We start from the raw sequence: 23,004 nt of genomic DNA, 5'->3' as shown, positions 1-23,004 counted from the left end.
ACTCTCACCCTTACTCCTTTCCAGAAGAGTATCCGGCCCCAGGTGGTGACAACCTTTGAACTTCCTGGATGCTATGATATGTGGACAGTCATTGCTCCTGTGCGGAAAGAGGAGGTAGATGAGGCTGGGCTGAGAAGGAAACCCAGAAGGGGCAAAGAATTATACATTTAGCACCTGGGGACACTGGGGTCCAGGTCACAGTCACATACTGCCTTTGCTAGACTGTGACTCCTGCCCTGATCCTCTTTCACTCTCTCAGGAAGAAACACCCAAAGCAGAGAGCACAGAGCAGGAACCTAGTGCCCCTAAAGCAGAGGAGGATGGGCGAAGACATGGATTCCTTATTCTTAGCCGAGAAGACTCAACCATGGTAAAAAAGTAGAATCTGGGACTGGGAACAGGAAGTGTCCACGGGAAAGGACACTACTTACCTCTGTCACCACAGATCCTACAGACTGGCCAGGAGATCATGGAGCTGGACACCAGTGGCTTTGCCACACAGGGTCCTACTGTCTTTGCTGGAAACATTGGGGACAATCGTTATATTGTCCAAGTCTCGCCATTGGGCATTCGCCTGTTGGAAGGTGGTAAGTAGGCAGGTCTGTGAATAGGTCTTCAGGCAGGCAGCATGTGCCTGCCACCTGACCCTGACCCCCTTGTGTCCACAGTGAATCAGCTGCACTTCATCCCTGTGGACCTGGGCGCCCCCATCGTGCAGTGTGCTGTGGCTGATCCCTATGTGGTCATCATGAGTGCTGAGGGACACGTTACCATGTTCCTACTCAAGAGCGATTCCTATGGTGGCCGCCACCACCGGCTGGCACTACACAAGCCTCCACTACATCATGTAGGCCCTCTACCCTTGATGCCCCTGTCTTTCCACTGCCTGTCTCCTGCCCTTGTCTGAACCCTGTCCCACTTCCTACAGCAGTCTAAGGTGATTGCGCTCTGCCTGTACCGAGATGTCAGTGGCATGTTCACCACTGAGAGCCGCCTGGGTGGGGCCCGTGATGAACTGGGTGGCCGAAGTGGCTCAGAGGCTGAAGGCCTGGGCTCAGAAACAAGGTAGGTAGGGACTGGTATGTGAGGGTCCGGGGTCCATTTGGCAGGCTGTGACATATGTCTGTTGGTTCTCAGCCCCACAGTGGACGATGAGGAAGAGATGCTATATGGGGACTCCAGTTCCCTCTTCAGTCCCAGCAAAGAGGAGGCCCGAAGGAGCAACCAGCCACCAGCTGATCGTGACCCTGCACCCTTCAGGGCTGACCCCACTCACTGGTGCCTGCTGGTGCGGGAGAATGGCACCATGGAGGTACGTATATCACACACTTTCAATGCTTACTACTGCCTTTGCTCCCACTCCTAACCATTGCCTCTTTGTAGATCTACCAGCTCCCAGACTGGCGGCTGGTATTCCTAGTTAAGAACTTCCCTGTGGGACAGCGGGTTCTGGTGGATAGTTCATTTGGACAGCCCACTACACAAGGTGAAGTCCGAAAGGAGGAGGCCACACGCCAGGGGGAGCTGCCTTTGGTCAAGGAGGTGTTATTGGTTGCTCTGGGAAGCCGGCAGAGCAGGCCCTACCTGCTGGTAAGTACCTTCCTACCTTCTGCTTCCTAGGGCCTTGCCTCACCCCTCCGACCCCCCACATATCCACCTTACCAATTTTGCTTGGATCCCCCAGGTACATGTGGACCAGGAGTTGCTTATCTATGAAGCCTTTCCCCATGACTCTCAGCTTGGCCAGGGAAACCTTAAAGTCCGTTTCAAGAAGGTGCCAGTGGCTAGACCCTACTTAGGCATGGGGGTAGAAGGCTAGGCCAGCAGCATATGGAAGACCTAGCACTTACTGTCATCTCTAACAGGTCCCCCACAACATCAACTTCCGTGAAAAGAAGCCAAAGCCATCCAAGAAGAAGGCAGAAGGTTGCAGCACTGAGGAGGGATCTGGAGTCCGGGGCCGTGTGGCACGTTTCCGCTACTTTGAGGACATTTATGGCTATTCGGGGGTAAGCAGGTGGCTTGGTGAGGGCCTGGATTTGAGGATGGGCCCAACTCCAAGTGCACTCAAAAGTGCCTGTCCCCAGGTCTTTATCTGTGGACCCTCACCTCACTGGCTCCTGGTAACTGGCCGTGGGGCTCTGCGTCTGCACCCCATGGGCATTGATGGCCCCATCGACTCCTTTGCTCCATTCCACAACGTGAACTGCCCCCGTGGTTTCCTGTACTTCAACAGACAGGTAGGAGGCTTAATCTCGTTCCTTCCTATGCCACTGACATCGGTCGCCCAGGGCCAGAGCAGCTGTGGAAGCAGCGGGCCAAGACACTGTAGACCAGTGGGGCCAAGACATCCAACTCTAGACAGTGGGGGCCTGGAGGACTGACTGGTAGGGTCAGTGTCACTTGGGGTACACCCTGAATTCATTGCTCTAGCGTAGCCTCAGACTTTGTTCCAGTCAGGCTGAGCTGGCTTTACCTCTTTTCTGCCACTAAGCTTCTGTATGGCTGTGGCAGGCACATGCCTCTGAGTCTTTAACCTGTGCCACCCAGATGGCAGCAGAATTAGACCCTGAGAGGGCAGATGCTTCCTAGGAGTAACGACACAGAAGTGTTGTTGAAGGGCGGCCTGGGTGGGCGATACTGGCTCCTTACTGTTGTGTTCAGTTCCTGGGGTCCTCCTTGCTGGCTGCCTCCAAGTGTCCTCTGGCCCTGGCCTTCCCGTGCCCTGTGCTTTTGTGCCTCAACATGAAGTGAGCCTAGACTGTCAGGCTACTGAAGCTTTACCCTCTCCAGGCAATATGGCAGACCTGATGTCCCATTTTCACAGCGCCAGAAAACATTTTGGGAGGCCTAGATTCATTGGCCCTGCCCTTGTCAGCCCCAGACTAAACTGACTCTGCTGCCCACTGTACCCCTAGGGAGAGCTGAGGATCAGTGTCCTGCCTGCCTACCTGTCCTATGATGCCCCATGGCCGGTCAGGAAGATTCCACTCCGATGCACAGCCCACTATGTAGCCTACCACGTGGAATCCAAGGTCTGTCCTTCTCCTACATCCCCCAGGCACCTTCTGAGCCTGGCCTCTGGAATGTGACACCCTCTAACACCACAGGTATATGCTGTGGCCACCAGCACCAACACACCTTGCACTAGAATCCCACGCATGACTGGTGAGGAGAAAGAATTTGAGGCCATTGAGAGAGGTAAGTGACACTTGAGGGTATGGTTGGGCAGAGCTTGGCTGTACACTTTGTTTACAAGGTGACTCATTATCTTTGTCCCTACAGATGACAGATACATCCACCCCCAGCAGGAAGCCTTCTCCATCCAGCTCATCTCCCCAGTCAGCTGGGAGGCCATCCCCAATGCCAGGTAAGGATGGATCTACAGGGGCTGCTCTCTGCTCGGAGGTGGGAAGTGCTAACACAGCCTGGCTTCATGCAGGATCGAGCTAGAGGAATGGGAGCATGTCACGTGCATGAAGACAGTGTCACTGCGCAGTGAGGAGACCGTGTCAGGCCTAAAGGGCTATGTGGCTGCTGGGACCTGCCTCATGCAGGGGGAGGAGGTCACGTGCCGTGGGCGGGTAAGGGCCTTCGGGTGGGGGGGGGGGGTTGGGAGCCCTGAGTAGACCATCTGCCATCTTTATACATTCCCTTGCCTCCCCAGATCCTGATCATGGATGTGATTGAAGTGGTGCCTGAGCCGGGGCAGCCCCTGACCAAGAACAAGTTCAAAGTCCTGTATGAGAAGGAACAGAAAGGGCCCGTGACTGCGCTGTGCCACTGCAATGGCCACCTGGTGTCAGCCATTGGCCAAAAAGTGCGTTATTTCTCCCCTCCCTCCTGCAGCAGCTGTTCTGTCTGCAGCAGCTCCTCTGCTCACCACCTCCTGCCCTGCAGATCTTCCTGTGGAGCCTGCGGGCTAGCGAGCTGACTGGCATGGCCTTCATCGACACCCAGCTGTACATCCACCAGATGATCAGCGTCAAGAACTTCATCCTGGCAGCAGACGTCATGAAGAGCATCTCACTGCTGCGCTACCAGGAGGAGAGCAAAACGCTCAGCCTGGTGTCCCGGGTACTCACAGGGCCAAGCACGCTGGCGGGTGCCGGGCCAAGGCCAGCCTTAACACTGTCCTTCCCCTTCCCAGGATGCCAAGCCTTTGGAGGTATACAGCGTGGACTTCATGGTGGACAATGCCCAGCTGGGCTTCTTGGGTAAGTATGTGGGTCCGTGGGAGGTTACCCCAGCAGGGTGTGGGTAGCTGAGGTTAACTCTGGGACTCTGTTCATCAGTGTCTGACCGAGACCGCAATCTTATGGTGTATATGTATCTGCCAGAAGGTGAGTGGTCCCTCTCTGACCTCTTCCCGGGCTGGGTACCAAGCAGTGGGTTGGCCATGACCTGAGTTCCTGTGTCCAGCCAAAGAGAGTTTTGGGGGCATGCGCCTGCTGCGCCGAGCAGACTTCCATGTGGGTGCCCACGTGAACACGTTCTGGAGGACCCCATGCCGAGGTGCTGCTGAGGGGCCCAGCAAGAAGTCGGTCATGTGGGAAAACAAGCATATCACATGGTTTGGTGAGTGCTGGGACAAGGGTGTCTAGGGATGGGAGGGCCAGCCTGGCTCACACAGCATCTCCTCAGCAACCCTTGATGGTGGCATTGGGCTCCTGCTGCCCATGCAAGAGAAGACATACAGACGACTGCTGATGCTGCAGAATGCACTGACCACCATGCTACCCCACCACGCTGGCCTCAACCCCCGAGCCTTCCGGTGAGTGTGCCCCTTCCCTGGTCTCTCCCTGGACTCCAGATGTGCTCTGACCTGTCATGTCTGCCCCCCCCTCCCCCCCCAGAATGCTGCATGTAGACCGGCGCATCCTGCAGAATGCTGTACGCAACGTCCTCGATGGAGAACTGCTGAACCGTTACCTATACCTCAGCACCATGGAGCGCAGTGAGCTGGCCAAGAAGATAGGCACCACACCTGACATCGTGAGTGACGTCCCCACCCTAGCCCCTCTGCCTCACCTGCCCTTCCTGTCCACACCTTTACCTCCCATCATCCACAGATCCTGGACGACTTGCTGGAGACAGACCGCGTCACGGCTCACTTCTAACTCTAGGATGCCACACCCTGCTGTTGTATACCTCCCTCTTCCCGTTTTGTATAAAACACAAAGAAAACAATTTCTTTCAGACGAGCGTGGTCATCATGTTTAAGAACCCCATAGTGTATCCCCCATTCCAGGCCCGGGTTGTAGATATCTGTGCGCTGTGCCCATGCCGGATGGAAACTGCTCGCCCCTGGCAGTCATTCTGGCTCAGGGAACTACATCTCCAGGTACTGATAGACCTCCTCAGCCTCAGCCTTGGGGGCAAAGCCCAGGCGGACCATAACACGCAACATGAGGGCGGTGAACCGCATGGCTAGGATCTCCAGCCTGGAGGGCAGGTTAAAGGGTCATCAGTTGACGGGAAGCAGACCGGGGCCAGCCAACCGTCCATCCCCATGTTCACTCACCTCAGAATCACCTCAAACTTTAGTGCCTCCCAGATGACCTTGATGTGGCGCAGGAGGCGGCTGCTGTAAATGCCTTGGTACGCTGCACCCACCAGGCGGCTCCAGCCCCAGACAGCACTGCATCAGATACACACATCAGCCTGCTAACCTGCTGAAGCACCTCCTGGCTTCCCCTTGGGGCACCAACCTCTTGGCCATGAGGAAGTAGCGGTCCACAGGGGTGCCCAGGCTGGAGTTGATAGCGCGCACTGTGTTGATGTTTCGCAGCACTAGCAGCATGGGCCGCGGCAATGACTTGAGCACTTCCATTATGCCGTCAAAGTGTTCACGGGCCATGTCTTGCATGTAGGCCGCCTCCTCCCGGCTTATCAGGTGGGAACCCCACAGCTGGCCCAGGCGCACAGGTCGCTGCATGAGCACCTCAGAGAAGAGCATGTAGTCTGTGGGAAAGGCAGGGGTCCCTGGGTTGCTGCCCAGTGGCAGGCTTCTGCCTGTTCCACCCTGGCAAACACCTACCTTGGACCCCAAGTGCGGCTGCATGTGTCTTCATTGCAGCATCGTCCCTCAGGATGATGGCCCGCCACAGCTGGCACAGGGAGGATCGGTCCCTGCGGGAAGGCCTTGCTGTGAGCTCCAAGCTGCAGGAGAGGAGCCCAAATGCAGCCCGCTCCCCTCATGCCTGGCCCCAGCTTACTTCTCATCCAGGAACTGGTAGAGCCCATGGTCCAGGAGCACCAGCTCTGCTTTTCCATCTGGACCTTTCCGCACCAGAACTAGGAACACAGCATGTCAGCTCAAGCCACCCCTCTGGGATCCCACCCTGGGGTCTTTCCTACCATTGCCAGGGTGGGGGTCAGAGTGAATGAAGCCAGTGTGGAATATCTGTTCAGCAAAGGTCTGGATCAGCTTCGTTGCTACCTAGTGAGAACACGGGAAATGTACGTCAGTAACCATGGCCCGGCACCCGCTGACCTGCCCCGGCACCCGCTGTCCTGCCCAGTACATGGTACTCACATCCTGCACTGCCAGCCCCTGACTCTTGATGCCCTCCATGTCATTCACCTTACAGCCATCACAGAAGTCAGCTGTCAGCACCCGCTGAGAGAGAGTAAGAGGCTGAGTGAGTTCAGCGGGGTATGTGTTGCCCTCCCCTCAGGGACAGCTCTACGCAGCCCACCTTGCTGGACTTGTCCCAGTACACCCGAGGGATAACAACATGGTGGAAGTGCTTTAGCTCCTGAGCACAGCGCTCAGAATTCCGGCCCTCATTCTCGAAGTCCAGCTCCTGGGCCAAGGTCCCCTTCAGGTCCTACAGGTTCCATATGGGCAGACGGATCAGTCAGGTCCAGGTTTAGCATGTGCCACTGGCTGCCACTCCCCGCCGCCTGCTATGGGCAGCACCTACCTGTAGGACCCAGCTGAAGCCGAAGCTGGGGTGCATGAGCTCCACGAGCCGCAGCAGGAGTTCCAGGGTGTGCACATCCCCATCAAAGCGGTCTCGTAGGTCAATGTACTGGACCTGCAGTAGGCCAGGGTACACTGAAACCCGGGGTCACTGCTGACCCAGGGGCCATCTAATGTGCAGCAGCATAGATACCTTCACAGCTACAGCAGTGCCATCCTGTAGCTTGGCACGGTGCACCTGAGCCAGGCTTGCAGCAGCCATCGGCTCATAGTCAAATTCCTGGAAGAGCTCACTAGGGAGTGCCTGGAAGTCTTCAAGGAACAACTCATCCACCTGGCAAGAATGTGTACTAGGGGTCATTGCAGGACTGATAAGGTAGCCCCCCCTTCCCCTTCCCTCCGTCCCATCAGCTGGGCTCACCTCCCGGAATCCCCGAGTAAGGGCTTTGTCCTCCAGCACACGCAGCGTCTGGATGTACTCGGTTGGCAGCAGGTGGTTGAAGGAGCACAGCCCTTGGCCCAGTTTCACGTAGAGGCCCCCATTGCTGATGGCTCCAGCCACCAGGGCATCAGCCGCACGCTGGTGACATGCAGACATGATCTCCACATACTTCGGGCTGTTCTGACCACAGGCATAGGGAGAGGCTGGGGACAGGCGGCCAGCCACACCGTGGTCCTCCCAGAACCCACCACCTCCAGTGTTCCCCTCCCCCCACCATGTGCTTAGGATATGAGGACAAACCTCTTCCACTCCTCGAAGGACAACATTCGTACACCACCAGTAGTCCAGGGAGATGAAGAAGCCAATCTTCACAGACCTACAGGCAGAAGCAGCTTAAGCACCAGGCAGGTTAAAGAGTAGGTTGGTCCTTGTGGGACTTCTAAGCCCGAAGTCTTGCCTCTCCCATCAGCCCCTATGTGCAAAGTGAGACTGGGCTGAGGTTCAGTCTAGTAGCCAGGGTCCTTGTGAGCTCAGGACACTACCCCACTACTCGTGACAGTATCCTGAAAGTGCCCAGACAGGTTACCGAGTGCCAGTGGTTAAGAGGGGAGGGAGCAGTGACGGGCATGGCAGAATCATGGTCCCAGAAAGGTACTTGGCAAAAGGGAAAAAGTAGAACGTTCTCTAGGAACCAGGGAAGGGCTGGTGAGATGGCTCAACCGGTAAAGGCATTGCCACCAATCCCGTTGATCAGAATTCAATCTCCAGAACTCACGTGAATCAACTCCCCAGTTTGTCTTCTGACCTCCACATGGATAGCACAGTGCACTTTCACACATACACAATAAATAAATAAATGAAAAAAAAAATAAGCCACAGAAGCCGGATTACGCACCACTATGAGGACATCCCACACTACAGACTACAGTGAGCAGCCTTGATAAGGCTCAGGACTCCAGATGGAGGGTCTTACAAGTGGGAGGGCACACAGCCAAGTCCCTCTGGATGACCTCAGTCGGGTCCCACTTCTGGCTACCACAGGAAAGCACGTAACTAAAAAGGTGGCAGGTCACTGACCTGACGTAAAAGGGTTCTTTCTCTTTCTGGGATTTCTCTTCCTTCCCTAGCTTTGGAAGCAAGAAAGAAGTCAATCCATACCCAGAAACTGCGAAACTCCACAAACTTTATCTTCCCACTCAGCAGAACACAGAAGACACTGCAGCTGCTACTGATGGAGCCAACCAGCCAGGGATGTTCTGGGCTCCCACTTGGAGTATCCCTCTTTAGGCAGTGTAGACCTAAAGCTTTCTGGTACTTCGAGATAAGAACAGTGGTAACACCCACAGCAACTGAGGGCTGGGCAGTCAGAAACACAAAGGGAAGAAACAAGACGGTGACTGGGAGAGGGAATATCTACTTGAACCTGTCTCTGCTCTCCAGGGCTGCTCAATATGAGGTGTGTGTGGATACAACACAACCCCAGCTCTCAACTCCATGGCAAAGCACCGGCTCCTAAGAGAGGCTGACTCTGAAGCTGGGCAGAGAACTACCAGCCTGGAGTACAATGTTCTATTTACTAATGCCAGAAGAGTGAAAAATGCCCCAAAGGGTCATGGGAAGGCTAATGGTGACATCTGGGTGTAGACACAGGTGATCAAGCTTGGGATGGACGACAAAAAACATGCAGAACAGTCTTTGCAACCGAACAACACAGGTGACACGGAATAAAACAGGTGTCTGAGTCCAAGCTCATGTCAATGAACTAGTGAATCTGTAAATGGTAGAAAGGAATTACAGGAAGATGCCAAATAGTTAATGTTGAAAAGAGTGACTGGAGTAGAAAAATCACCATTCAATAATTCATCCAGAATGTATCAGCGAGACACATCATAAAACACTGTTAAATACTGAGGTGACAGAAAAGAAAGGCTGGAGTGTGTGGCACACGCCCTGGCGGGTGTCTGTGAGTTCAAGGCCAGCCTAGTCTACAGGATAGCCAGGTTATGATACAGAAAAACCCTGTCTAGGGAAAACAAAACAACAACCAAACAACAACACAAACAACACCACCAATTACTGGATTTAAGAGATAAACTGAGGTTACGTGCCACTAGGCTGGACACAGAAGAATCTAAAATATACTTCTATGTTGTTCCAGCCAGAAGAGCAGCAAGTACTTTAGCCAGACTTGACTGGAGGACATACTGTGCAAACCCATCCCAAAGGAGGCAGGACAATAACTATTCCAACCTTTGGCCCCACAATTCCAGTGGTCCCTCGGCAGTGAACATGGTCCAGGCACAGTATCCTCTGACAAACCTTTATTTACCCAGCAGACAGCTGATCAAGGGGCCCCTCCCTGCCTTTGGCCCTGGGACCACAAGGAAGGGAGAGGCAAAGAGATCTCTGTGAGTTCAAGACCAGCCAGAGGGGAAAAAGGGGGGGGGGCTGGGGATTCATAATCTCTCTGACTCCTAAATGCTAGAATATACCCCTATTCCTGGTAACTATAGTTATATAAAGTCTATTCTTGTTTACATGAAGTATGCTTTACGACACAGGAGTGGACTAACGGAGCACTGAGTTTTACTGTACAGCACTGGTTAGTCCGAAGCTCACTATGTAGACCAGGTTGGTGTCAACCACAAAAGATCCGATTGCTCTGCCTCATAAGTGCTGGGGTTAGAGGTGTGCACCACCACCCTCAGCCACTTCTGGATCCTTGAAATAACTGCACAACAGAAAAGGAAGTAGGGCCTGTTAACTGCACACCTCAAATCCCCAGCACTTAGGAAACTGAAATAGAAGGACCACAAGGTCTGTAAACAATTTAACAATGCCATCTCAGATGTTTAATGAAAACTAGGTGTAGAGGCATATGTCTTTTATCCCAGCACCTAGGAGGCCAGAGGCAGAAGAATCTGTAAATGTGAGGCCAGCCTAATGTACTTAAGTTCTAGGCCTGCCAGGACTACATAGTAAAACCTTGTCCTAAAGCCAAAAAAGGGCTTTACAACAGAGAAAATTCCTGCCCCAGGCAGTCGGAGAGCTGGGTACCTCCAACCTTCAACCCTGTTGTTCCTCTGACCTCCGCCCCTCTGTCTTATACATCAGTATGCTTCTAGCCTTTCTTTGTTCATGGTGAGCTGGCCTGAGTTATTCCCCAGCTCACTCTTCCCTTAGGCTCCTCCCGACTGCTGTTCTGTGTTTTGTGGGGCCCTGTACCCAGCTAAAGATGCTTCTCACGTCTTCCTGGCCTGGTCCCTATAAACTCTTCCAAATAAAAAACAGAACCTGGAGTTCCAGGAGAACCAATGTTTGAACGTGCCCTCAGTGCCTGGCCAAGGCCCGTTGGCCCCTAACAGTGAACTGCGAAGCCTATTTCTCACGGGTCAGAGTGGGATGCACAGGAGAAGCTGAATCTGCAAGGTCCCTACACAGTGCAGCAGGCAGCACAATTAGAGTAAGGACATTAGGTTCCGTTCTCAGCAACTCCGGGCCTGGGAGAACTCAGGGCCTACAGTGCACAGGAGACCTTGTTAGCCTGTCAATGGGGATGCCTCAAAGCTCTAGGCAAAACCAACCAGAAGGAAAGGTGTGGACAGCTTCAAGATTGGAAAGAGGTATCGAACCACAGACGTGCCCGTGGAATAATTGGACTGCATCTCAGTGATGTTTCTTATCACATGCCTAAGGACTCAGGGACCTAAACCTTTCCTGAGAAGGTGGATCCTGCTCAGGGAGGCAGCAGTGTTCAGAGCAAGATGTCACCCTGCACCATGAGACCCTGACCTCCACCAGGTCAAAGACATTAAGGTTAAGGCTTCTCTTGTTAACCAAGTTAAGAGAATATTAATGTTAATGAGGCTTTTCTCATTAACAAGACCCAGTGAGGCTGGGCTATCAGCTAGAGGAATTCCCACACTGGGAGAGGAAGGAACGTTGCAGAAACCCTTCCCCACTGTGCTAGGAGTGAGGTGGCAGTTTCCAAGCTCCATGACTGGGACACCATGTCTCTCTGGATGGAAGGTAAGGGCAGCTTCTCTATGTCCATGGCTGGTGCCCTTGCCTTTAAGGCCATGGCTGATCTGGTAAAGTCTGTTGAAGGTTTAGTTAGTACAAGTTTTGGGGAACTCTTAGCATTGTCCCCTGACCTGCCTACATGCAACCCTTGAGGACAGGGATATGGGGAAGGCCATCCCACCCAACCTATAGCAGGGCTGGCCTCGCCCTCCGACCTGCCAAAGCGCCCAATGCCATCTACTGCCAGTCGCAGCTTCCTCCTCTCCGATGACTCTGCCATGAAATAATGGGCTCCAAAGAGGAAGGGCGTGCCCACCACAGTGGCAGAGAATGTCCTCCTCCACAGCAGCCTGGTCCTTGAGGTCCTGTGGAAACATGGGCAGAGGGTGGAGGAAGCTGAGGAAGTTTCCCTCTTTCCTGCCATTGCAGAACCAATTCTAAGTCCTGTCTATAGGACCACGTGAACACCTGAGGACACCCGCCACATTCAAAGCCCTTTCACTAGACCACACACAGCACAGATGCCGGAGGAGCAGGTCTTGAACCCTGGCCCTGGCCACTGATGTGAAGATAGATCAGTAGAGGTCTGCAGTCTACAGCCTGGACCACCATCTTTATCCCCTGATGTTGTGAGAGATCCTGAGTGACAGAAAGTGAAACCTGGTGGCCAACACAAACCAAACTAAACAAGTGTGCAAAACAAGGAACAGAATTGGGTTCCATGGGCTGGAGAGATGGCTCAGTGGTTAAGGTCACTGACTGCTCTTCCAGAGGTCCTGAGTTCAATTCCCAGCAACCACATGGTGATTCACAACCATTGGTATTGGGATCCGATGCCCTCTTCTGTGTGTCTGAAGACAGCAACAGTGTCCTCACATATATTAAATAAATAAATCTTAAAAAAAAAAGGCGGGGTTGGGGATTTAGCTCAGTGGTAGAGCGCTTGCCTAGCAACCGCAAGGCCCTGGGTTCGGTCCCCAGCTCTGAAAAAAAGAAAAAAGAAAAAAAAAAGAGAGAGAGAAAAAAAAAGAATAGGGTTCCCTATTGCCCAACATCCACATAGGCTGCATACAGTATTGGCAGGAGCGTTGACCATGTTCACAGCCTTCTGTCTCTGTCACGGGACATGAAAAGGGCCTCCCCTTGCTCACAGAGCCATGCAGCTCCATGTCTCTTCCGGCCACTCTCACCCCTTACTAATGCCCCAGTGAGACACTTCCGCTCTCTGTCTGTAAATGAGCCCTGTCCCTTTGACAGAGTGGGCACCTCCATTTGTAGTCCTCCCAGTCTGCCAATGTCTGCTCATCACCAAGTTCTTATCGGAAGCCCCTGTCTCTGCAGTCACAGGTTAGGAACTCTGTGGTCTCAGGTTCAAGACACCTCAGGAAGATACAAACTCAGCAAAGAAAAAAATCTGGTGTGGGCCTCTCCATCTTTGTGATCCCACAGTCATCTTCCTACCTGGGAAGGATGCCTGCCTCTGGCTGTGGGGGTCCCATTACCTTGCCAGTGGGCTCTTGAAGTTTCTCCTGAAGAATATGGCAGGGCACGGCCAGGGCTTCTGCCTGCTCTGCAGCAGAGTAGAGTGGAAGTGGCACAGTCGCATCTGTGAAGAAGGAAGAAAGCAAGGCTTGGGACATGGGACACAGCCCATGCTCTGGCAGTGTCTGGCACCTACAGAGGCCCGGAGCGAACTCTCCCTCAGTGAGGGCTGTCTGTGCTCCCAGGGCTCCAGATAGGAAGCTGGCTAGATACCAGCCTTAGCAATGAAGGCACAGGCTGCCTACAGGATAAGAAACCTAAGACAGGAAAGGACAGACATTCCGGAAAATGCCTCCTCTCTGAGGGAAGAAAATGTATCCTAACCTGGCTTGTCTGTGGTAAGTGCCAAAATTGCATATGTGGTGGCACCCTTTACCTGGCACTTACTATTTCTTGGTGCTGACACCACTAACCAGTGACCATAGCAACTGGCCACACCAGGGGAGAAGTGTCAGCAAATGCCCACTTGCCAATTCTAAGAGGGTCATCTTACAGAGTGCCAACATACGTTGGACCTTGTTCTGAAAGCAAAAGGTTCAAGGAGAGCTGACACTGGAAATCTGGGCCAAAGCCACAGCTGGGGAACCACAGATCCAACGAGGAAGTGTCAGCTGCTGTTTTGCTAAATGAACATGATCTGCCCATCAAATTAACTGTCTGCCAACACACACACACACACACACACACACACACACACACATGCATAGATTAGCGCTACCACCACCATCGGTCAGCTTCCTTTGGCAATGGTGACAATAACTGCAGACAGTCATAACTGGTCACAGTGCCAAGAATATGTAAGTGACTGTCTCAGCTATAAGCAGGACAGCTATAATCAGCCCTCCCCTTTCAAAGCATGGGAACACCGCAGGAGAGGTGTGAGAGCCCAAGGATGGGGTAGAATTCTTCTCTGGGCCTGACATGGCTACTGCACTCTTGAACACATGGTAGCTGTAATTACCTGCATAGACTTGTGTAAGACTGAACCTATCAAAATAGCCTGTTATAAAGAAGGAGTGACTGGGCAGTGAACCATAAGGGCCTGTGCTTCTGGGAAGCAGTGACCCATGCTCCTGACTATAATGAAATTCACTGGTACAAACACACACGCGCGCACACACATGTACGTGCACACCCACATGCATGCTTGCACACATACGTGCATACCCACGAATACACACACGCATGCGCACACATGTGCACATGAGCATGCGTGTGTGCAATTGTGTACACACACACACACACACACAGAGGCGGTCACACACAAGACTTGAAATAGAAAATGCACTAGTTGGGAAGAAGAAGAGAATCACTAGAGTGGGAAGAGGAGAGCAGAGAACAACTGCCGGGATACAGTTAAAATGTTACAATGCATTAGATACATGTATCAAAGTGTTAGAGTGAAACTGGTTATTATGGGCTGGCCATGGTGGCACATGCCTTTAACCCTAACACCAGAAGAGGAGAGGCAGGTAGATCTCTTTCTGACTTAGAAGCCAATTGGTCTACAGAACAAGTTTAAGGCCCAGGGCTATACAATGAGACCCTGCTTCAAAACAAAAGAAAAGAAAACAGGGTGGGGTCTGGAGAGAAGGTTCAGTGCTGAAGAACACGACTTATCCACAGGACCCGGTTTGAATCCCAGCACCCACAACTATCCCAGTTCACAACTAAAACTGGAGTCTGCTGCCCTCTTCTGGACTCCACAAGAACCAGGCACGCATGGAGTACACAGCTATGCAGACAGAACACCTTACGCATAAAATAAACATTTTTAAAACTTTTTCTTTTCTTTTTCTTTTCTCTGTGTAGTCCTGGCTATCCTGGGACTCACTTTGTAGACCAGGCTGGACTTGAACTCACAGAGATCTGCCTGCCTCTGCCTGCTAAGTACTGAGATTAAAGTGTGTGCCGCCACGCCCGACAATCGGCTAAGTTTAAAAAGAAACTCATTGCTATGTATAATTAGTATATACTACTAAAATGCCCTTATCACCATTATTACTCAAGGTAGGAGTACATTATGTAGCTGGGCTGGCCCAGAACTCAATACATAAACCAGGCTGGCCTCAAACTCACTGTTTTCCTAATGCTGGGATTAAAGGGGTGCATGAAGCTAGAAATGGCCCAGTAGTTTAGAGTACTTCCTGCTCTTCCACAGGACCAGAGTTTAGTTCCCAGCACCCACTGGGTCACTCACAACTGTTGTACCTCCAGCTCTAGGGGATCCCAAGCCTCTAGTGTCTGAGGGCTAGACACATGTGCACACACCCACATGCAAACACATAAACACTCTCACATAGTAGTTAATAATGATGATAATAGGGGCTGGGGATTTAGCTCAGTGGTAGAGCGCTTACCTAGGAAGCGCAAGGCCCTGGGTTCGGTCCCCAGCTCTGAAAAAAAAAAAAAGAACCAAAAAAAAAATAATGATGATAATAATGATAATAATAATAATAATCTTTTTTAAAAGGTATATATTAGCACAGCTGGCAATAAAATATTAAAAATAGGGCAGGAGAGATGGCTCAGTGGTTAAGAGCACTGGCTGCTCTTCCAGAGGTCCTGAGTTCAATTCCCAGCAACCACATGGTGGCTCACAACCATCTGTAATGGGATCCGATGCCCTCTTCTGGTGTGTCTGAAGCAACAGTGTACCCACATACACACAATAAATAAATCTTAAAAAAATAATTCTAATTAAACCCACTGAGAACGCAGAGGCAGAACAGGGCCCCCATCTGGAGAACTACAGGCGCGGAGCACACATGTGACCTGAGAGACGTTCACGGAGGCCTGGAGCAGATCTACCTAGAAAAGCACTACTGCGCATGGCTCCTAGGCCTCTCTTAAAGTGGGGTCTCACTGTATTGTTGCTAGCCTCAAACCGCTGGGCTCAGGAAGTCCTTCCTCCTGGCTGGGCTTATGAGTAACTAGGACTATTGGCCATTACACCTTGTTCCTGACCTTTAACAGTGAAATTTTCTAGGAATTCAGGGTTGGTTTAGTATTCAGAGTACAGTGTGGGGGTTGGGGATTTAGCTCAGCGGTAGAGCGCTTGCCTAGCAAGCGCAAGGCCCCGGGTTCGGTCCCCAGCTCTGAAAAAAAAAAAAAAAGTGTGCCAAGCCCACAAGGCAGACATGAACATTATCTCAAACACTAAACCAAATCCACAGGCTCTGGGTGTTTTCTGGCCGAGGCACACTGTCTTGCTAATAATGAAAAAGACACAGAAGTCAATGGGGCAGGTCTAGGATCTGTTCTCCAAGAAAATCCCTCTGACTGAACTCTCAGCTCTGCAGGACCAGATGCAGTGAACCTTGGATTTTAAGGAAACAAGGGGCTCAGAGAACAACCCGGGCAGATGGGAGACTTGGGAGACCTGTAGATGCCATCAACTGGGCTGTTCCTGGCAGGAGGTGGCTTCAGCTGCCTCCGGTACCAATGGCAGTGCAGGAGAGGAGACCTGAAGAATGGTAACTGCCTAGCGTTCAGAGCAGGAGCAGTCATGACTCAGCTGGGGCCTAGGGCCCAGCTCCTCCCCAGTGTCACACTAAAGTGACACACACAGGTACCAGTTAGCAGTTGTTTCTACAACTAGACAATGGAATTTTGACTGAGAGTAGGGTCTGCTTCATAAGAAAAGGAGGTGCCGGGATGGGGATTTAGCTCAGTGGTAGAGCGCTTGCCTAGCAAGTGCAAGGCCCTGGGTTCGGTCCCCAGCTCCAAGAAGGAAAAAAAAAAAAAAAAAGAATAAAAGAAAAGGAGGTGCCTACAATTAGGGAGGATCTGAGAGGTCCCAGAATTATCCAGCAGTGAGGAAGTTAAGGGAAACTGTGCCAAGAACCCCAATAGAACATAAGACCTGCCAACTGAGATTCTATCTCATACTTGATGCCTGATTCTCTAGCTATTCTTCCTTCCAGCTCTCCTTCCTTCCTTCCTTTTTTTTTTTTGGTTCTTTTTTTTTTTCCGGAGCTGGGGACCGAACCCAGGGCCTTGCGCTTCCTAGGCAAGCGCTCTACCACTAAGCTAAATCCCCACCATCCCGGCACCTCCTTTTCTTATGAAGCAGACCCTACTCTCAGTCAAAATTCCATTGTCTAGTTGTAGAAACAACTGCTAACTGGTACCTGTGTGTGTCACTTTAGTGTGACACTGGGGAGGAGCTGGGCCCTAGGCCCCAGCTGAGTCATGACTGCTCCTGCTCCCCAACCCCCACCTTCCAGTTTCTTAAAAGTTTTATTTCCTTATTTATCTTATGCATGTGAGTGTTTTGTCTGAATATATGTGTGTACCACATAAATGACTGGTACCCATAAAGACTGAGGACAGAGAGGGCATCAGATTCCTGGGACTCGAGTTATGCATAATTAGGAGCTATCATGGAGGTGCTAGGAATCGAACTTAAGTCATTTTGAATAGCAGCCAGTGCTCTTAACCTCTTATGCCACTCAGTCATCTCTCTAGCCCTTTCTCCAGGGATCTGAGGACAGAATATTTGCCAGGAGTTTATCTGTGGGTGCCCACAAGAGGCTGTAGCATCAGATGTCTGAGAGTTGGAATTACAGGTGGTTGTGAACCCTCTCTCTGGTCTCCATTAGCAATTCTTTCTTTTTTGTTGTTGAAAGTGATTTGTGTGTTTTTTTTTTTTTTAAAGAAATGTTTATTTTATGTATATGAGTACATTGTTGCTCTCTTCAGACACATCAGAAGAAGGCATCAGATCTCATTAGAGATGGTTGTGAACCACCATGTGGTTGCTGGGAATTGAACTCAGAACCTCTGGAAGAATAGTCAATGCTCTTAACCTCTGAGCCATCTCTCCAGCCTGATTTGTTATTTTTATTTGTGTATGTGTGTCCATCTATGGGGATTGGCTCCTTGTGACTACATGCAAGTGCCTGAGGAGGGCAGAAGAGGGTATTGAATATCTGGACCTGGACAGTTGTAAGCTATCCAGTGTGAATGAACCGAACCTGGGTCCTTTGCAAAAGCAGGAAGCATTCTTAACCATCTCTCCAGCCCATCACTGCCTCTCAAGCACAAAACCTCACCACGGGGACATGAAGAATGAATCCTTGCATGGGAGGTGCATATGGAAGTGTGTCGAGACTGTCTTAGCTAAGGTCACTCACTGTGTGACCCCAGTATTCAGGAGGTATTCGCGGGAAGACAAGTTTCAAAGTCTTTAACCCAGCACTCCAGAAACAGAGGCAGGTGAATCTCTGTGAGTTAAAAGCCAGCCTGGTCTACGTCATGATTTTCAGGTCAGCGAGAGTTACATACTGAGCCTGTGTCTCAAAAAGATATTTTTTAAAAATTAAGTATTAAAATATCTAGGGCAACAACAACAACAAAAATTTCAAGTGGGAAGTCATCTTATTAATAATGGGTAGATGCAGGGACTGGAGAGATGGCTCAGATGTTAAAGGCTGGGCTCATAACCAAAAACAATAGGTAGATTCAAGTAGTGGGTGCCAACAGCTAAGCATATACACCAGTTATTATTATCACTGCTCCTGCTGCCCAGTGATGCAGGAATGAGATGGTAGCCGCTAACTGGCAGGGAGGGGCTAACTACTTTGATCCCATACACGGGAGGACACAGTCCCTATACTCAGTGAACAGATGCACTTCATATGCTGAAGAAAAACAACAATTACCTGTAATCTCAACACCAGTTGGCAAGGCAAAGAGAACCATTGAAGGCTCAAGGGCCAGTCGGGGTTACACAGTGATTTCCAGGCCAGCCTGGTGTACAAAGGTAAACCCCTGTTGCAAAGTAAAAGTAAAAAAGGGCTAAGTGTGCACAAGACCGGCATGATCTCCAGTGTCACAGGGGAGAACAAGTTACAGATTTTTCTAGAATATCAGAATCCCTGGTATGAGGCGGCATTCTGCGAATGAAGCGGCTACTTTATGCAGAGGCACTAATCAGAGATGGCGCTGTGCCTGGCCTAGCTGGCATGAGACAGAGACTCTACTAGGACCTGACTTGGGGAAATTGTGTGTTTTCAGTTGTTTGTCTATTGAGATGGGGTCTCACTGTAGCGCAGGCTGTCACCGAAGAAGGGGCTTTAAAGGACCAAGACAGTAAAGGCTGGAGATGCTACTCACGTCTGCAGGGTCCTGGCTTGTTGCAGACCTCTGGGTGACCCTGGATAGGCTCTTGGCTGTGGTACTTAGCTATCGACTCAAGTTCATCTTCCTCAATAAACGTCAGATTCTTGCTTAAAAAGTATGACTTACTGTTCAACTACAGAGTGAATTAAGCCCTCGGAACATTGCCCAACATACCAACGCTATGAGTGTTCAGTAGGCAAGCACCAAGGCCACAGTGGGATCAAGGATTCTCCACACAGCACTCCAAGGCTCTGTCCCTGTGCCAGCTCCCTGTTGGGCCCAATGCCCACTGCTCTCTCCAGCTAACCCAGATGACAATGTTTACTTTCCAGATTGAACTGTTTACTGAGTATCAACCTCCTACTACTTTGCTCTTTCCCTTTTCTTTCTCTCTTTCTCTCTCTCTTCCCTCCCTCCCCCAGCCCTCCCCCCCAAAAAGGGTTTTCTTTATGTAGCTCTGGCTGTCTTGGAACTCCCTCTGTGGACCAGGCTGACCTCAAACTCACAGATCCGCCTGCCTCTGCCTCCCCACGTGCTGGAATTAAAAGGTGTGAGCTTCCACTGCCTTTCCAACAGGAAAAAAAAATGGATTACTTCTCTGAGAACTGAGACCATTTACAACACATGCAGACAGGTCACACACTGAGAACGCAGAAAGACTTTCACTCACTGGGGCAAAGGGAGAGAGAGGACCGACCAAGAACTTCAAAGGGGCCACTGACTCAGGCATATCACCACTGAGAACACAGAAGCATGGAAATGACTAAGGCAGACAGATGTGATGCAAAAACTCCTAGGGAAAGACCGGAAGCTGAGAGAGTAAGACAGGCTAGAAACATCAACAGGAGATGATAGAAGCTGGGAAACGTCACACACTGAGGCCCTTCTGTGTTCACAAAAACCTGCCCAGAGAGTCACAGGCTGAACCCAGCATGAAGCCCAACCTTATGTCAGGGCTGAGTGGGAAGGGCCTGCAGATGGGGCCCTAAGTCAGCCCAGAGCTCCAAGCTGAGAGAGCCCACTTTCGCGACCAAAAACGTCCACCCAGAAAGGTAAAGAGTCCTTCAGAAAGACTCAGACCAGTACCAGGAGGCTTGTCTGCAAAGAAGCCTGTGCTGTCTGAGCAAGCAGCAGTCAGTTGTCAGCAGAGCCCTGGGTTTCCTGGTGACATAGGAATCTAGATGGCACCTCATACTGGAGGTATATTGCAGAGGGGACAATGCCCTGGAAGGGGACCTCTGTCACACCCCTCATCTAGACATACACACTCAGAACGTAATGCCATGAAAGGTCCGTGTGTGTTTATTATAAAGGACACTCTGACTCCCAGTGATCAACTACCACTGTCAGGAAACAGAGGCTGGAGCATGCTGCCTTCTTCCCCACTGCCGGAACGGTACAAACGGCTCTTGCAGGCCCATCCCTTCGCCTATCTGCACTGCAATGGAAGGGCTCTGGCTGCCTCTTATCCTTCCCCACAAAGGATGGAGAACAAAGATTCTTCTAGGAGCCGCCTGTTAATGCTCTCCCCCCACCAGGATTCATCCACAGTAAAAGGTCACAGTCAGGTAGGAGATGCCAGTCTGGCTCTGGGCATGACATCAAGTAGATAAAGCCTTGTGCTGAAAAATCCAGAGCTTCCCTGCTCAAGGAAATGCCTGGGTCCTTCTGAGATAGGACACCCAGAACCGTTTAAGCTGTCTTCTGAAATAGCCATCAAATGAGAAAGAATCTGAGGCCCCAAAAGGCAGAGGGGGCCAAGCCTACGGTCAGATTTGCTAAAACCCGAACGAATTTCAAATGAGAGCAGGTCTAGTGTCTCTGGTTCCTGACTCACAGGAAGTCAGTTCCATGACTGTGGAGAAAAATAAAGGCTGGAGAAAAGGTCAAGGAGGAGTGTCCTCTGGGCTAAAACAAGGCCACAGGGGCAGGGAAGTGCAGAAGACTCAGATAAGGAACCTAAAGATAGTGTTTGCTCAAGCTCTGCTTGCAATGCTATAACGGGGAAAACACAAACTTTATTCTTGAGGTGAACCCAGAGTCTTCGTCTCCCAGAGTTTCCGTCTACCAGTACCCTCCTTTCCAGGTCCCTGTGATGCCCACAGCTTTGCTGACTGCAGCCGCCTAGAACAAAACCGCCATGCTGCTGGCAAACAAAGAGGGTGTCATACATTTTCTCCCACCAGGAGAATGCTGCCTGGTGTACTGGTCTACGGTGACACTGACCTGCAACTGTCGTATACCCCCTTCACTTCTTTCGGTTTAGACAGAGAGACAAACAGAGGCTCACTGCACCTAGTTCTCCTGGGTTTGTTCTGTTTTGTTTTGTTTTTGACACTATGTGGCTTGAGACTCAATATGTAGACCAGACTGGCCTTAAACTCATAGAAATCCTCCTGCCTCTGCCTCCATGCCTGGTAGTTTTCTTCCTTTTTACAGAGAACACATACATGCTCAGTCTGTCTGCAGAAAGAAACAGAGCTCTCTCCAGTGACTGCATGAAGCAGCAAGACCATGCTCTAAGGAGAAGCATGACACAGAGGGCTAGAGGAAGGTGAGCAGTGTCCATGTAGGCCAGCAGCCTGCACCAAGAGAAAGACTGCCAAGACTCAGGACAGGGCCCTAAAAGAGGTGACTAGACCTTTAATAGGATAGATAGTCCAAGGCATCTCAACAGGACATTGAGACACAGGACACTTCCCAAAGTTAGTAGGTGACAGAGTAGGGATTTGACCTAGAGGGAGTGGATGTTGTTACCAGGAACCTGCAAGGACTCGACTGTAGTGTGGAGCAACTCCTAACTAGAAGTTAAAATTCCCCTTTCCAGTAGGGTGGCGGGACACGGCTTTAACCCCAGCACTCAGGTGGTAGAGGCAGACAAATTTCTGTAAGTTTGAAATCAGTATGGTCTACAGGGAGTTCCACGACAGAGAGAGCTAAAACAGAGTAACCCTACCTTGGAGTGGTGGGAGAAGCCAGAACAAAACAAAAAACAAACCCTTGCCTTTCTAGCCAGGCAGTGGTGGCCTATGGCTTTGATCCCAGCAAAGGATTTGAGTTGGAGGCCAGTCTGGTCTACAAAGCTAGTTCCAGGACAGCCTGGGCTGTTACACAGAGAAACCCTGTTTCAAAGAAAAACAAACCAAAATGAACTCCCCAGGGATGTCTGGAGGCTTAAGTGACAAGTGACATGGATATGTGGAAAGGTTTTGCAACTGTAAAGGGCTGTGTTAAAGGCCAGCACGTGTCTCCCGGTCTCAGACTGACAAGACTCCATCAGAAAGCACACCTCCAGCAGGGCTGCACACTGCAAGCCAAAAGTTAACCCAATTCCTCGGGTATCGTTATCTAAACCTACAAGGCCAGATATACTAGAAAAACAACTTCAGAGAAGTTTAAAAACAACACAACTGAAGAAGGGCCATACCCCAAGGACAGGGAATAGGCAAGGACTCCCCCAAGGCCAGAACAAGGGGCTATGGGAGCCAGGGCGTGCTAACACAGCGGGTATCATGGGGTTGTCTCCCTCCCAGAAGCAGGTAGAGAGTACAGAGCAGCCTCCCAGGGAGATCCGAGGGATGTGCTGAGGACAGACAGAGGCAGGAGGGAGAGGTTAAGGTTAAATGATGCTGAGTCTCCCTAAAGGCACTGGAGAAAAAAGGGGAACCGGAGATCTGAGAGTTTTCCAAAGCTTTGGGGTCGATGGGCAGGGCCCGGGCCTGGGTTGGGTCCAGAACCTCCGGGTACAGAGACAGACCCCGACGCAGGGATGCGGAAAGCAGAATCAGAGCCCCGGTCCAGGGCGTGTGGGGGCGGGGTCCTCACCGGCCGCCACATGTCCCCGGCAGTGCTCTCTTCCCGGTTTCGCCGCAGACGTCCCCACTGCTCAGCCGACCCCGCGAAAGAATAGGCAATGCGCTTGCGCACCGGCCCACACTCTCCA

The 23,004-nt window shown here is 51.3% G+C and overlaps 2 protein-coding genes across 4 annotated transcripts in view; one reads left to right on the top strand and one right to left on the bottom strand.

The window, feature by feature from the left end:
• The window catches only part of Cpsf1 (cleavage and polyadenylation specific factor 1), a 10,567-nt gene extending 5,366 nt beyond the window's left edge, over window positions 1–5,201 (top strand). The window contains exons 16-37 of the mRNA NM_001401216.1: window positions 25–114; window positions 260–370; window positions 446–587; window positions 669–847; window positions 929–1,065; window positions 1,138–1,312; window positions 1,384–1,590; window positions 1,685–1,774; window positions 1,866–2,009; window positions 2,088–2,240; window positions 2,919–3,035; window positions 3,111–3,201; window positions 3,286–3,370; window positions 3,443–3,584; window positions 3,668–3,820; window positions 3,901–4,077; window positions 4,151–4,217; window positions 4,296–4,343; window positions 4,423–4,578; window positions 4,645–4,774; window positions 4,857–4,995; window positions 5,073–5,201. Coding sequence (NP_001388145.1) covers window positions 25–114; window positions 260–370; window positions 446–587; window positions 669–847; window positions 929–1,065; window positions 1,138–1,312; window positions 1,384–1,590; window positions 1,685–1,774; window positions 1,866–2,009; window positions 2,088–2,240; window positions 2,919–3,035; window positions 3,111–3,201; window positions 3,286–3,370; window positions 3,443–3,584; window positions 3,668–3,820; window positions 3,901–4,077; window positions 4,151–4,217; window positions 4,296–4,343; window positions 4,423–4,578; window positions 4,645–4,774; window positions 4,857–4,995; window positions 5,073–5,120 — 2,781 coding nt within the window. The 3' untranslated portion in view covers window positions 5,121–5,201. The remainder of the gene's footprint in view (window positions 1–24; window positions 115–259; window positions 371–445; window positions 588–668; window positions 848–928; window positions 1,066–1,137; window positions 1,313–1,383; window positions 1,591–1,684; window positions 1,775–1,865; window positions 2,010–2,087; window positions 2,241–2,918; window positions 3,036–3,110; window positions 3,202–3,285; window positions 3,371–3,442; window positions 3,585–3,667; window positions 3,821–3,900; window positions 4,078–4,150; window positions 4,218–4,295; window positions 4,344–4,422; window positions 4,579–4,644; window positions 4,775–4,856; window positions 4,996–5,072) is intronic.
• Window positions 5,191–23,004, bottom strand: Adck5 (aarF domain containing kinase 5). Of its 3 annotated transcripts, NM_001135798.2 has the most exons (15): window positions 22,887–23,004; window positions 12,896–12,999; window positions 11,609–11,758; window positions 7,671–7,746; window positions 7,350–7,550; window positions 7,122–7,262; window positions 6,930–7,043; window positions 6,702–6,833; window positions 6,539–6,622; window positions 6,361–6,442; window positions 6,219–6,297; window positions 6,041–6,132; window positions 5,712–5,964; window positions 5,525–5,641; window positions 5,191–5,444 (listed from the first exon to the last, which is right to left on the bottom strand). In NM_001135798.2, the coding sequence occupies exons 1-15, from the start codon at window positions 22,896–22,898 to the stop codon at window positions 5,333–5,335; spliced, it is 1,749 nt and encodes a 582-aa protein (NP_001129270.1). In that variant the 5' UTR covers window positions 22,899–23,004; the 3' UTR covers window positions 5,191–5,332. The 3 variants fall into 3 exon arrangements, with proteins under 3 accessions (NP_001129270.1, XP_038935484.1, XP_038935486.1); XM_039079556.2 differs by lacking the exons at window positions 12,896–12,999; window positions 22,887–23,004 and having other exon boundaries at window positions 7,350–7,545; window positions 11,609–11,747; XM_039079558.2 differs by lacking the exons at window positions 7,350–7,550; window positions 7,671–7,746; window positions 11,609–11,758; window positions 12,896–12,999; window positions 22,887–23,004 and having other exon boundaries at window positions 6,930–7,063; window positions 7,122–7,254.

Source organism: Rattus norvegicus, chromosome 7 (assembly GCF_036323735.1).
Source record: "Rattus norvegicus strain BN/NHsdMcwi chromosome 7, GRCr8, whole genome shotgun sequence".
Lineage (NCBI taxonomy): Eukaryota > Metazoa > Chordata > Mammalia > Rodentia > Muridae > Rattus > Rattus norvegicus.
Note: the sequence above shows the minus strand (reverse complement) of the source record. Positions and strands in the feature narration are given on the sequence as shown.

Coding starts and splice junctions, on each gene's coding strand:
- Adck5 (NM_001135798.2), bottom strand. Junction 7,747..11,608: donor GGCATTGGGCGCTTTGGCAG/GTCGGAGGGCGA, acceptor TTCTGCCTGTAG/GTCTGTGAAGATTGGCTTCT. Junction 7,551..7,670: donor TCCTTCGAGGAGTGGAAGAG/GTTTGTCCTCAT, acceptor GCCTGTGGTCAG/AACAGCCCGAAGTATGTGGA.